This window comes from Mixophyes fleayi, chromosome 4, assembly GCF_038048845.1.
Source record: "Mixophyes fleayi isolate aMixFle1 chromosome 4, aMixFle1.hap1, whole genome shotgun sequence".
Lineage (NCBI taxonomy): Eukaryota > Metazoa > Chordata > Amphibia > Anura > Limnodynastidae > Mixophyes > Mixophyes fleayi.
In genome coordinates, this window is record NC_134405.1 from 273,917,902 (window position 1) to 273,933,085 (window position 15,184).

General features: G+C 41.2%; 1 protein-coding gene across 2 annotated transcripts in view; it reads right to left on the reverse strand.

The window, feature by feature from the left end:
* Nucleotides 1-2,919: 2,919 nt before the first annotated feature.
* Nucleotides 2,920-15,184, reverse strand: part of LOC142152766 (A disintegrin and metalloproteinase with thrombospondin motifs 2-like) — a 775,540-nt gene continuing 763,275 nt past the window's right edge. For both annotated transcript variants that reach the window (XM_075209748.1, XM_075209747.1), the window contains one exon: nucleotides 2,920-4,172. In XM_075209748.1, coding sequence (XP_075065849.1) covers nucleotides 3,742-4,172 — 431 coding nt within the window. In that variant the 3' untranslated portion in view covers nucleotides 2,920-3,741. The remainder of the gene's footprint in view (nucleotides 4,173-15,184) is intronic.

Consider the following 15,184-nt stretch of genomic DNA (forward strand, 5'->3'; position numbering starts at 1 on the left):
ACTCATTTCAGCCCTAGACAATGCAGCTCCAGCTACCAAATACAGTCTCCGACGATCCAAACCCCAACCATGGCACACCGAACAGACCCACTACCTGCAAAACTGCTCCCACATGGCAAAGCGCTACTGGAGGAAATCTCGTTCCTATCCTGAATTCATCCACTATAAATTCATCCTTTCATCTTACAGCAGTGCCCTTTCAATTGCCAAATAAATAATCTTCAGATCTCTAAATTCCACCCAGTCTTCTAACCCATGTCACCTCTTTGTCAGCTTTAACTCACTTCTCTGCCCACCTGCTTTACCTCCCCCTTCTTTCTTCACAGCCCATGATTTTGCCACCTACTTCATAGTAAAAATCGACACCATTTGAAAAGATATTTCCTCATGCCAAATTCCACACACTCCACCCACTCTAGCAACCTTCACCTATACTCCCCAATCCACCCTTAATTCATTCTCTCCTGTAACTAACTGTTGATGAAGTCTCTACACTCATCTCATGATCTCACCCTATAACCTGTTCCCTCGACCCTAATCCCTCCTTACTTCTCTGTGACTCTTGAATCTGTCTCTCCACTGGCCCATTTCCATCCTCCTTTAAACATCTTACCAAATCTAAAGAAACCATCTCGTGGTCCAGCCTCCCTCTACAACTATCGCCCTATTTCTCTCCTCCCCTTTGCCTCCAATCTACTTGAGTTATTTGTGTACAAATGTCTCTCTCACTTTCTCTCCTCTCATTCCATTTTCTCCTCTCTGCAATCAGGTTTCTGTCCACCACATTTCACTGAAACTGCTTTTACAAAAGTGATCGATGATCTACTTACTGCAAAGTCTAATGGTCATTTCTCCAAACTCAAACTCCTGGAACTCTCTGCTGCTTTTGCCACTTTTGACAACCCTCTTCTCCTACACACCCTTCACTCCATTGGTCTTTGTGCCACAGTTCTTTCCTGGTTCTTTCCTACCTATCAAACTGCTCCTTTAGTGTTTCTACCTCAGGTACATCCTCCCCTCCACTCCCACAGATGCTGGGGTCCCACAAGACGCTGTTCTCGGCCCTATACTTTTTTCATTGTACAAATCTTCTCTTGGGGCACTAATCCGCTCATTCGGCCTCCAGTACCACCTCTATACTGATGACACCCAAATCTATATTTCTTCCCCTGTCCTCTACCTTTCTGTTCTATCTTGTGTAACCAACTGTCTTGCAACTATCTCCACATGGATGTCCCTACGCTACCTGGAGCTCAACATATACAAAACAGAGTCTATTAACTTCCATCCTGCCAGAATCACCACCTCCCCTCAAATCACTCTCACTGTCAATAACACCACAATTTCCTCAGCCTCCTAAGCCAGCTGCCTTGGTGTCACACTTGACTCATCCCTCTGCTTTATTCCTCACATCCAGACTCTCTCCCAGTCATGTCAATTCCACCTTAAAAATATTGCCATAATATGCCCCTTTTCTTACTCAACATGCTACCAAAACTCTTATCCATTTTCTCATCAACTTCCGTCTTGACTACTGCAACCTCCGGCTATGTGGCAATCCAGACACCTATATCTATACTTCAATACATCCTAAATGCTGATGCAAGACTGATCTTCCTCTCTCACTGCTCCACATCTACTGCACCACTTTATAAATCACTACACTGGCTCCCTGTGTCCTCCAGAATCCAATTCAAATTAATCACTCATACCCACAAAGCCCTCAACAACACCAACCCGTCATATATCTCAAATCTCATATCCAAAATACTGTCCCTCCCGTCCTCTTAGATCTACCTCTGAAGTGTGCCTTGGCTTGTCTCTGGTAGCCACCTTTCACTTGCGTCTACAAGACTTCTTGCGTGCTGCTCCCCACTTATGGAATTCCCTACCATGCCAAATCAGGCTTTCCCACAGCCTTCAAATCTTTAGATGTTCTCTACAAATCCATCACTTTTTTAAATATCCCTGATGATACTATTCACAGTAATACACTCTCACAGCTGTCCCAATCTCCACTCTAAGACACACTCTCTCCTCTTGTTTCAACTGGGCCCTCTTCCACTTAGAATGTAAGCTTTCTAATGAGCAGGGTCCTCCATACCCTTTATTTTCATATCTGCATTTATTATCTCTGCCTTGTCCTTGTTTTATGTACCGTATTTCCCCATGTATAAGGTGCTCCCATGTATAAGACGCACCTTAATTTTGGCCCCGAAACTAGAAAAAAATATATATTACGGTAGCTGTCAAAAAAGGCAGGGAGAGTGTAATGGACGGCTGCTCTGATTGTGATCAGAGCAGCCAGGCAGCACACTCTCCCTGCTGTCGCCCCCCCCCCCTCCCCGCTGCCACTGTGCCTCTGTCCCCCTCCTCCTGGATCGCCACTGCCACTCTGCCTGTCACCCGCCTGCTGGATTCCCCCCCCGCTGCCACTGTAACACTGCCCCGCTCCCCCTCGATCCCCCCTGTTGCCACTGTAACGCTGCCCCGCTCCCCATCGATCCCCCCACTTCCCCCTGTAATGCTGCCCCCCCCTGCATCCCCGCTACCCCTGTATAAGATGCACCCAGGTTTTAGACCCAACATTTTTGGGAAAAAGGTGCATCTTATACATGGGGAAATACGGTATGTCCTTGTTTTATGCATGTCCTGGTTTCCATACCGCTACAGAGCACTGTGGCACCTTATACGATAATAATAATAATAATAATAATAATAATAATTAATAATAATAAGCTTTTTATCCCACTGTCAAATGTTTTTGTTTCCTTTACTATTTTCCTATCAGAGAATGTAGATGTATGTCTTGCCCTGAGCTCAATGGAACCGTCATCATGAACTCTAGTGGGAGGGGTCAAGTATCTTGTCAGTAATTGCTGTTTGTACCTGTTACTGAGTAAACGTGTTTTGCATCGCTTCTCCACACTTGCATCCAGTTTTTATTAGCACCAACTTACAAAATTAATGCTTTGTCTATTTTTTTAACATGTCATATAAAAATATAAAGTGGTTAAAATTTCGATTCTAGCATACATTGTTGCCTACAAAGCCAAGTTAGTGATGGGGATGTGGAGCAGACATTCATAGAAAACAGTGTGCAGCAGCAATTTTGGAATATTTTTCTGTGTAAACAAAGATGAACTGACAGTCAAAGACAAGAGTGTACAATTCACTTTCCACAACAACATATCCATTTTGAGGGAGGAGTGGGACAAAGGGCTAAGTTCCATTCTTACTATAAGAATAGTCCTATTTTAGTGTTTATGTATTTTTGTTAAAAATGCTATCACCTGAAAACTACAAATATTTGGTGTGAAACACAAAAAATAGTTTAAAATGAAGAGCAAACCATGTATAGATTTTCTACTGCAAAAATTCTAATTGTACATTATTACAAACAGTTTAACAATATGATCTGAAACCTTACATGGAAATCTGAAATTACCATTAATGTTACAGGTAATTGTAAACAAACTGATTCTGATTTAAAAAAGCACCAAAAACATTTGGCAATGTTATCCATTGATTTAACAGCAATTGACTTATGTGTCCATTATTACTAAAAAATGCCATTCTATATCCAGAGCATGTTATTGTGCATTTACTTTGAATTATATTAGACTGTCTAATGTGGTGATCCTGTCAAAATTACTTAGACAGTTTGTAGTTATGTTTATAGTGCCATTTATATATTTTTGTTTTTCCTATAAAAATGCAATTAATACATGAGCAATGAAATTAATGTAGCTTCTTCTTTGCTTCTTGTAATTTTTCTGCAATCAGTTGTTGAATTCTCTTGTTGTTTGTCTTTTCAAACATAGACCTCCTTCGAGGTAGGATGTTCGACTGGGGAACTTCATTGTCAAGCCTATTTTTTTTGTATGGCACATCTACTCTGTTATTTTCTTGCTGATTTTCAGTCACATTGATAGATGAAACAAGTATATTGTAAATAGGTGTTGGTGACAAAGTAGAAGAAACATTTGGAAGTGTTGAATTTGAAGGTGGAAAATTCTCAAAGCTGTAATTTTTTTGAACAATTGAGTCACTTGAAATGTGAGATGAATTGCAGGATTTACAGCACAGCTTGTTATAAGCAGGCATTGAACAGTAACGGGTCAGTAATTCCAAACGGCAAAAAGCTAACTTATCTCCCAGGCAATTTTTTTCTAAAAGAGAAAAAAAGACAAATATATTTTTATTATTATGTGCAAAATGACAAGCGATAATGTAATGTAGTGATCTAACGATATAAAAAAATGAAAACAATTAAAATAACAGCACTGTAAATCAAGAAGTGTTATGGTTGTAATAGTAAGCACAAGTGTGTATATTCCATAGTTAGACGGTATCTAAACTTAGTGATAAAAAATTATGGCTCAGCATTCAAGAGATAGGAAATATACTAGAAAAGTGGTTTACCATATAAAGTTACAAAAAATGTAACGGTCGGAGGGCCTCCGACCATTTCGGAGGCCCTCCAAGGACTTTTGCTCATACTCCGTAGAGGTACAGAGGAAAATGAGCAACGGAAATGAGCATCGCCTGATGTCTAACGGCACATTGCAGGGAATTGAAATCCTACCATAGACTGTAAAATAAAACACAGTTTAGTAAATAAGGTGAAATATACAATGAGACCAATGAATAATGACAAATATGTAGTCACTAGATTTAATATGCCTCCCAGTAAAAGAAGCAATTAAAGTTATATTCTGAAATATATCAGTAATCATAATTATATAATAGCCTGTCAGGAGACTGGCTCTCGTTATAAGCAGCAACCAAGATTGGGAAGCGAGTTGCAATGGTAAAAGGGATTACATTTACTAGTGAGGTAGGCCAAATGTCCAACATTATACTTCCTTGTAATGGCATCTATATTGTGTATGACTTTTAGTATCAAGATATCCCCCCTTGTTTAGGATTTAAAACGCATCTGCTTTCTAATATTATTATATCTAATGTCCATTAGAATTATGGAATATGTATATAAGAATTTACAGCTCAGAGAAACTTTTAGAATTATTTTAACTAATAATATTTGATTTGATCTTAATTAAAGCCCTAATAAAAGTTAAAACATTACTATCATTCACTGTGTTTGTTGAAAAAAGTATGTGAACCTTTGGATTTAGCAACCAATGTCATCTCCTTCAGTAGTAATGGCTTCAACCAAAGGGTTCATCATACATGTTGATCAATCACAACATTTCAGGACTTGTAGGAGGTCAACCAGTGTAAAACCCAACATTTTTCCGCCTTAGCTCTAGTAAAAAAAACAGTTCAATATGACTTTATGGTACAATCCAGAATCTACTTTTTCCTCAAAAAGTATTACTCATCCAGGTTCGAAAGTTCCAAAGCAGTCCCATAAACATGTTTAAAGAAGTCCAGTCAATCCACATTTTGTTCATTATAGTCTATATTCAATAGCTTTATTACTAAACTATGCAGTTTTAAAAACTATTTTATTGTTTGGGCAATTCCAATCTTCTTCCTAGTGAACGGAGAGGAGCTACACTATTACTCAGTAATAGAAACTATACATTTCATGAGCCTATGGGAACTGTCACCTCCATGCTCACACACTCTGCTATCAACAATGAGCACTGTGACTATAGTATTGCTCTTGTTTACAAAATGCAGCAGACTCACATGAGCGTAGCTGCTAAGGTGACTCTGCTGTCAGTCAAGGTGACATAAAGACTAGAGACATTTATGAGCTGTCTAATCTGGTGTCGAAACATGCAGAGCTATAATTAGCAAAAAATAAATATAAGCCTCATTAATATATTTTTTTTAAAAAATTGATTATTGATATTAAATTGTTGGTGAATGAAACTGACATGTTAGGTTAATTTGCTACATCAAAATAATGGAGGACCTGAAAACCATCTTACACCTGTAGGTCTATCATCATCATCATCACCATTTATTTATATAGCGCCACTAATTCCGCAGCGCTGTACAGAGAACTCATTCACATCAATCCCTGCCCCATCGGGGCTAAGAGTCTAAATTGCCTAACACTCACACACATAGACTAGGGTCAATTTGTTAGCAGCCAATTAACCTACCAGTATGTTTTTGGAGTGTGGGAGGAAACCGGAGCACCCGGAGGAAACCCGCACAAACATGGGGAGAACATACAAACTCCTCACAGATAACGCCATGATTGGGAATTGAACTCATGACCCCAGTGCTGTAAGGCAGAAGTGCTAACCACTTAGCCACCGTGCTGCCCATATGATACTGTGATGCTGCTAAAACTGAGCAATAAAATGCTGATTAGATTTCATCCTCATGTCCTTCGGGGGAGCACACAAAGGATATTCAAACACTAAGCTATTCAATGATAAGTAAACCCAGACAGGACATTGGCTGAAAAATGCATTTTTGATAACCAGTATTGTATGTGGTTTGCTGGAGTATCAGGCATAAGTGAATGGTAACTCTCCACCACATATACATAGAAAAATTTGGTAATATGTACCTCTTATCACTCGATTTAAAAAAGTATAATTTAAGCCCATTAGGAACTTGTCTAAGACTAGTCTAGGTTAGTCTATTTTGTTGTTTATTAAAGGCCAACCATTTCTTTTGCCCTTAGGTCACCAGGTCTTAGTTCCAGAGTTTCCATAAGCGGCATGTCGAAACCAAAGTGCAGTGCAAACTCATAAACCAAGCCAAAGTCAAACTTATCATTTTGGCATCTAATGATAAGCAGAATCAAAATTCAGTCACAAGCCAAAGGTCATGTGAGTCTGCAAAAACACATACTCAACATGGGAAGTAGTGAAATTGGAAATCAATCAATTGCAGATCCAGGAGAACCTCTATTTGGACAATTAATTTATATTACATTAACTCATATGATGTGGTAGTTTTCTTTCAATGTGCTGACTTTTAAAAAAGTATTGGAAGTGTTGGAAGTTTTCAGTTTAAAATGGTTAAAATGAACGTTATTGTGTTCAGCTTTGTTTCTAAAATCAAAGAATTTTACAGAGGTGTTTTCAGCTCAAATACTTTAAGTTTAATATTAATTTCGATTATGTGAATATTGATTTTATTTTTTCAGGATTGCAAAAAGGATTTTCAGAAAGTGTTCATAGAACACATAGATCAAAATGATGCACCTGGTTAGTCTTTCAGTGTCTCCTGTAAATACAGATTTATTTCTTTAAATGGTGCTATGATGTACTTTTGTACAGACTTGTTGAAATTAAAAAATATGAGCAACGATAAATATGAAGCAAAGATCAATTTCTGTACCCAATATTGCTGTTTACGGTTGATTCCTATGTGCAAATTATTATAGACAGCGGTTGCAGACAGTAATATTGCTACCTGTTAGCATCACGTTGCTTTGGTAGGCTATTTAATTTGGTTAGTTTAATATTAGTTGTCCATACAGTAGTAAAGTATATGATTAGCCAATATGCTTGAACACTCCAGTGGCGGGAGCCTGAAGGCATAGACACAGGAATTCTAGGAGTGCCATCTGTAATCTAAAAACACAAAGAGAATCTTTGCTACCTATGGGGCATCAAGTTCTAGTGAGGTCCTGACCCCTTAACCAATCACCTATGACCTTACTGTTTCCTTTGTGTACACTGTATAAAAAAAAACACTGTGTTCAATGTACTGTAAGCATTCTGGATTGAAGTTGTATGGTGCTTGCATACTATTGGTGGTACTTTTGGAATTTAATTTATTTTTGCTTGCAAAAAATTTTTGCTTTGGAAACATATTGCTTGGACCGGACAGTGTTATTTCACTTTATCAGACTGGAAGAAAATTCTGATTATTTTGTCCATTTGTAAAAATCATCTATTGCTGATTAATTTTTTAATAGATATTATATGCAGTTTTAAAACTTAATTTTAAAACAGTCTATTGCTAAATACCAACACATGACAATAACTCGGTCTCATTTTGCCTTTTCTGATGTGCTCAGCTTTTAAATGTAGAGTTTGGATCATAAGCAAACTCAATGGAGTAAAAGAATGCAGATGAAGTATGAATATTTACTGGAAATTATTTGACAGGAACAGCCTAACTTCGTCACGAGCCACAGCGGTGTCCCAAGCTGCCGCGTCCTGGCCATCATCATGACAACTGGGACAAAGGCAGAAGAAGGAGCGCAAATAGCTGCGGATATTATGACAAACAAAGGAGAGAAAAACATAGATCAAAAGTGGCAATGTTTACACTCCTTTGCAATTGTGAGCAGTCCAGCACGTGTGTCCAGTAGACCTCTCCCTCAACCTCACTACCGCTTACCCTACCTCTCGATGTCTCCGTAAGGCCAGGAGGTGATGTATCCAGGTTGTTCCTTCGGAGCTTAACAGCGCACACGTCTCCTGTATGTTTGCGACGATGTTTGTGCAGCTTCTCTCGGCTGTGGTTCCTGTTATTATGATGTGCTGGATAGGTCAAAAAGATGCAGTCAGTTCAATGCGTTTCATCCACTGGGGACTTTGTCAAGAATACTGCTGCATTGTTAGGCTTTTTTATTCATTCTTCTTAATTGTTTAATTGCTTGATTAAAATAACTATTAAACTTGTGGAGATAAAACTCAAATGGTAATGTTGTCATATATCTGACACAAACCACTGAAAAGTGAAATATATCTATGTTTTTCTCTCCTTTGTTTGTCATTATATCCGCAGCTATTTGCGCTCCTTTTTCTGCCTTTATCTTTGCCATCTAATATAGGAGCTGCAGTGCTATTGGAGAGAGCGTTTACCTTTAACATTTTATGACAACTGGGACGTCACTTCCTGTGCTGTCGTCCCGACAGTCTCCTAAGAAATGGTCGGGACGCTCTTCTAACAGTAATTAGAGATGCATCCGGGCAAGAGTTGCAGCCAGACACATGCACATAAGCTATGTTTAATTAAGCTTTCCTGGGGCTAACTTCTCGCAAGCTGGCTACATGTAATTCTCATTGGTCATCTTTTGTATGTAAGGCAGGGAAGGCTTAGCCTCCCTGATGGTTATAGTGTTCTCTGTGCCTGCACAATTGCTGACCAGCTCCCACGTTCCTGTGTACTTCTGCTACCTTAGATTGGATTACCTGTTGTGACTCTTTGGCTTGATTTTGGACCCTGCTTGAATTGCTGCGCCCTTTGACCTCTGCCTGTTTTTGGATTACCCCTGTATGCAACCTGCCCTGACCTTTTGCCTGTCCCTCAGATATCCTGCTCACTTCTGATCTACGACCTTGGGCTGTCTTTGGTACCAGAAAACAGTGATAAAGACCATGATTCAGTACTTAGCTGTGATACGTTAGGACTATTAAGTGTAAAAGGTGAAGTCTTCTCCCAACATTTGGTATCAGGTAAAGAATATTATATTTTGTAAGCATAAGTGGTTTAGGTAACATATGTAAAATGATTACTTAGATACACACTCTGGTGGTCCACTTTGCCGCAGTCCAGATGCCTGTATAGGTTTTCTCTATAAGAATGAACTACAAGTCCATATCCTGTGTTTTTTAAAGAAACATATAATCTGTAAATATTGGAAGTAGTGACTCTCAAGCATAGCTTAGGTTTTTCCTGTGGTGGCAAAAAAGGAGCATGGCCCTAACAGGAAATAAGGAAATTCATTGAGGTTGGAATAAAAGTTTGGAAGTTGTTTAGAGGCTGAATGAAATAGAAACCATGTCTTGAAGTATAAATTGATGTCAAACCAGGAGAAAATGTGTGCCTGCCAAAGAGACTTTTCAATAATATAATATAGTTGAGAGCATAGAGGAAAGTTAATCTGGATTGATAAGCACAGCCATGTATATAATGACACTTACTTGTATTCAAAATTGAAGGTTCATTTCAACATTTTATTCTTTTTATTTGGGGGCGGGGACTGAGGTTAAGATCTTGAGGTTAGGAACTATGGAGCTTTTATTTCAAAATAATCAAAAAGTCATCAAGAATACAAAGAAGATATGTAAGCAAGGATTGGAATACGTTCATCATCAGGGTGTAATAAAGGATTTCTGTGATGAGTGTGTCTTGAAATATTTCATCAATAACAGGATCATACAGGTTATTGGCCAAAAAATGGAAACACCAATATAAAGTCAATGTAAATTCACTTAACATGGCAATAACCTGTATGTGCAATGGCATTAATTCTACCAATGTCTGTAATTATGTAGGATGGATGCACTATATTTTTCCATTTTGTTCAGATGTGGTGCATGAGAAGGCCAAGGCATGATGTATGAACAATGTCAGTATCATGATCAACAAACCACTGGACCACCAGATATTCTGTGGAAGGTGAAGTGTTGCCATACTGAAAATTTCCCTACTCTCAGTAAAGAAATGTTGCAGTGTGGATTGAAACTGTTCACTCAGTACCATTAAGTAGCATTGGGATTGACCTTGCCTTCTAAGGGGAATTACTGCATCAAATCTTGCCATAAATGTGTGCCCCACAAAATTATGGAAACACCAGAACACTTCACTCTTAGAAAACACTCAGGGTTGCGCAGTTCCTTCCAACTGAAGGAACTGTGCAACCACATGTACCCTTATTCAGTTCCAAGAATGGTGAAGGAAGATTAAGTTGACGATATCTGCATTACTCAGTAGTCTATTTTCTGTGCTCTTTGCACCAGTGAACTCATGTGCGATGAGCAGTATGCACTGCAACCAGACAAGATATCCTGCTGGCATTCTTGTTAGGCTGTTTTGTTTTATTAATTATTGTTTGCTCATGCCAAGACTCAAAATTTTCAATCAGTTGATCTGCAGCTGCTTGCCTGTTTTGTCTTGCAATTTGAATTAATGCACATCTATCACATTCCCCTTTCATCCAACATTTTTATACATGACCCCGACCATGCTGGGATGTTATTTACTTAATGCAAGAGTAACACTTGTTTGGAAGCTGTTGCTTTCTATATGCTTGGTGTCTCTCATTTACCCAAGTATTTCTAGGTTATGCCCATTACCTGCATCTGAAAAAGTCTGAAATATATTTCAGGTAGAGGAAAATATTAGAGAAAATAAAGACCCCTTTGACAAGTATTGATTTGGATTGTAAAAGTTTAAAGTTTAATATTAAAATTGCAAGAGCCCAATTAATACACATCAGTTAATAAGAGAGGTTTATTTCAATAATAATGCCAATTTACTCTACAAAAAGTACAGAGTAGGAGTTGGTGAGGAATTGAGGCAGGAAGGTAAGATTGATCATATTTTTGATGTTTGTCAGAGGCCTTAAAAGGATAAAAAATGAAGAATTGGAGAATAAAGTCAAATAGCAAACAGTTTCTGATAGGGGTGAGCGGGTTTGGATTTTTGAAATCCGAACACCCCCGAACAGTGCCAATCCGAGCCCGGATCCGAGCACTGTTCAGGCATTCCCGCTCGACGCAAAACTCAGAACGAGGCAAAACGTCATCATCCCGCCGTCGGATCTTGCGAGATCTGGATTCATATTATTCCACGCTTGTCCTGCTCAGTCCAGTGGTGGTGCTGCCATAATTCCAGTGGTGCTGTCCTGTGTTGTCCTGTGCTGCTTAAGTCCAGTCCAGTGGCACTGCCATATAAGTCCAGTCCAATGGTGCTGTCCTGTGTTCAGTCCAGTGGTACAGCCATTTAAATCCAGTGGTGTTGTCCTGTGCTGCTTAAGTCCAGTCCAGTGGTACTGTCATATAAGTCCAGTCCAGTGGTACAGCCATATAAATTCAATGGTGCTGTCCTATGCTGCAAAAGTCCAGTGGTGGTGTCCTGTACTGCATAAGTCCAGTGGTTCTGTCCTGCGCTGCTTAAGTCCAGTCCAGTGGTACTGCCGTATAAGTCCACTGATCCTGCCGTATAAGCCCAGTGGTACTGCTGTATAAGTCCACTGATCCTGCCGTATAAGTCCAGTGGTACAGCCTTATATTTCCAGTCCAGTGGTACTCTCCTGTGCCGCATCAAATTTTTAAAGGCTTTGCCGAGTGTGTGAGGTTTAGGGGTACGCTCTCTTGTGCTGCATATAATGGAGAACAAACATTTGGAGGATAAAGTAGGGAAAGATCAAGAACCACTTCCTCCTAATGCTGAAGCTGCTGCCACTAGTCATGACATAGGCAATGAAATGCCATCAACGTCGTCTGCCAAGGCCGATGCACAATGTCATAGTAGAGGCCATGTAAAATCCAAAAAGCCAAAGTTCACTAAAATGATCAAAAAAAAGAAATTAAAATCATCTGAGGAGAAATGTAAACTTGCCAATATGCCATTTACGACACGGAGTGGCAAGGAACGGCTTAGGCCTTGGCCCGTGTTCATGACTAGTGGTTAAGCTTCACACAACGATCTAAGCCCTCCTCCTCCCCCCCTCTACAAAATATAAGAGAGTTAAGCTGTCATCAAAAACACAGCAAACAACTCTGCCTTCTAAAGACATGGCATCACAAATCCCCAAGGAGAGTTCAAGGGTGTTGGTGGTTGCAATGCCTGACCTTCCCATCACTGTACGGGAAGAGGTGGCTCCTTCCACCATTTGAAGCACGCCCTCTGCATATACTGGAAGGATCCCCCACAGTGCAGTTCCAGATTTTGATAATGAAGGTGTCAATGTTGTACACCAGGAGGAGGATATTGATGTAGCTGGCGCTGAGGAGGATGTTGATGAGGAGGATGCTGATGTGGTTTGCTTAAATGAGGCACCAGGGGGGGAAACAGTTGTTGTCCATGGGATGAAAAAGCCCATCGTCATGCCTGGCCAGAAGACCAAGAAATACACCTCTTCGGTCTGGAATTATTTCTATCCCAATCCGGACAACAAATGTATTCCCATATGTAGCTTATGTAAAGCTGCAATAAGCAGGGGTAAGGATCTTGGCCACCTAGGGACATCCTCCCTTATACGTCACCTGAGGAACCTTCATAATTCAGTGTTTAGTTCAGGAACTGTGGCTAGGACCATCAGTAGTCCAGGGACACCTAAATCCCTTGGTCCTGTTGTATCCACACCAGCAACACCCTCCTTGTCAATTTCCTCCTCGATCCGGATCGGAGGTAGACCTGCAGGCCATGTCACCGGTATGACTGAGTCTTCTTCAATCCGGGATTCTTCCGGAGGGTCCTGCAGCGCTACGCCTACTAGTGCCGCTGCTGCTGTTGCTGCTGGGAGTCGGTCATCTTCCCAGAGGGGAAGTTGTAAGACCGCTACCTCTTTCACTAAGCAATTGACCGTACAACAGTCGTTTTCCATGAGGACGAAGTACAACAGCAGTCATCCTATGGCAAAGCGGATAACTGCGGCCTTGACAGCTATGTTGGTGTTAGACGTGCGTCCGGTGTCCGCCATCAGTGGAGTGGGATTTAGACGGTTTATGGAGGTATTGTGTCCCCAGTACCAAATCCCGTCTAGATTCCACTTCACTAGGCAGGCGATACCCGGGTTGTACAGAGAAGTACAAAAAAGTGTCCTCAGTGCTCTGAAAAATGCTGTTGTACCCACTGTCCACTTAACCACGGACATGTGGACAAGTGGTTCAGGGCAAACTTAGGACTATATGACTGTGACAGCCCACTGGGTAGATGCATCGCCTTCCACAGCAACAGCAGCAGCAGCATCAGTCGCAGCATCTCCGAAACGTCTGCTCGTTCCAAGGCAGGCAACGTTGTGCATCACCAGTTTCAGTAAGAGGCACAACACCGACAACCTCTTAGAGAAACTGAGGGAAATCATCTCGCAGTGACTTACCCCACTTAGACTCTCCTGGGGATTTGTGGTGTCGGACAACGCCAGTAACATTATGCGGGCATTACATATGGGCAATTTCCAGCACGTGCCATGTTTTGCCCACACAATAAATTTGGTGGTGCAGCATTATCTTAAAAGTGACAGGGGTGTGCAGGATATGCTTGCGGTGGCCCGCAAAATTGCGGGACACTTTCGCCATTCTGCCACTGCCTACCGAAGACTGGAGCACCATCAAAAACGCCTGAACCTGCCCTGCCGTCACCTCAAAGAAGAGGTTGTGACGCGCTGGAACTCCACCCTCTATATGCTGCAGCGGATTGAGGAGCAGCAAAAGGCCATTCAACCCTACACAGCCACCTACGACATAGGCAAAGGAGTGAGGATACGCCTGAGACAAGCGCAGTGGAGACTGAATTCCGTGTTGTGCAAGGTTCTCCAGCCGTTTGAACTTGCCACACGAGTGTCACGGTTACAAACAGAAGTACAGCTAGGAGTCACGAATATGGTGAAAACACTCTGTGTTTATTTGCAGACAAGTATAAATAACAGGTAGTCAGGAGTAGTGGTAATTACCAGGTGCAGGCTGATGCAGGAAATAATATAAATGTCCAGAAACAAGCAGGTACACAGCTAATGCAGGGAAGCAGGGGCATAAACAGATTTCAAGCAGCATGAACCAGAGGAGCAAGGCAGGAGGAAGAATCCACAGGTAACACAGGATATGACATCAGAATAGGACAACAATAACCAGCCATGCTGGGAGTGACAGGGTATATAAAGGGAAAACCACACCCAGGTGCATGGGATAATTGGAACATGAAGGTTAACCCCTAATGCACACAATAAGGCACAATAGCAGCACCTCTGGTGAATGGAGGTACTGCCAATATAAATACAATGATAAAGACAAAAAGGCAGGAGCTGCCATGCAAAGCAGCATGTAATGCATAAGCTGTAGGCAGATCGTGACAACGAGAAGTCAGTTTCGACACTGCCAGCTTAAGTCAGGTGATTCCCCTGATAAGGCTGTTGCAGAAGCAGCTGGAGAAAGTGAGGGAGGAGCTGGTAAAGCATTGCGATTCCACAAAGCATGTAGCTCTTGTGGATGAAGCCCTTTGTATGCTTTGCCAGGATCCGAAGGTGCTCAGTCTTTGAAAGTCAGAGGAATATATTCTGGCCACCGTGCTCGATCCTCGGTTTAAAGCGTATGTTGTGTCTCTGTTTCCGGCGGACACAAGTCTACAGCGGTGCAAAGACCTGCTGATCAGGAGATTGTCATCTGAAGAGGACCGTGACATGGCAACAGCTCCTCCTTCATTTTCTTCCACACCTGTGGCTGCGAGGAAACAGCTGAGATTTCCTAAACGACCCGCTGGCGGGGATGCAGAGCAGGAAGGAGCGAATTTGAACATCTGTTCCGGACTGAAGGACCTGCCAACGATTGCTGACATGTCTACTGTC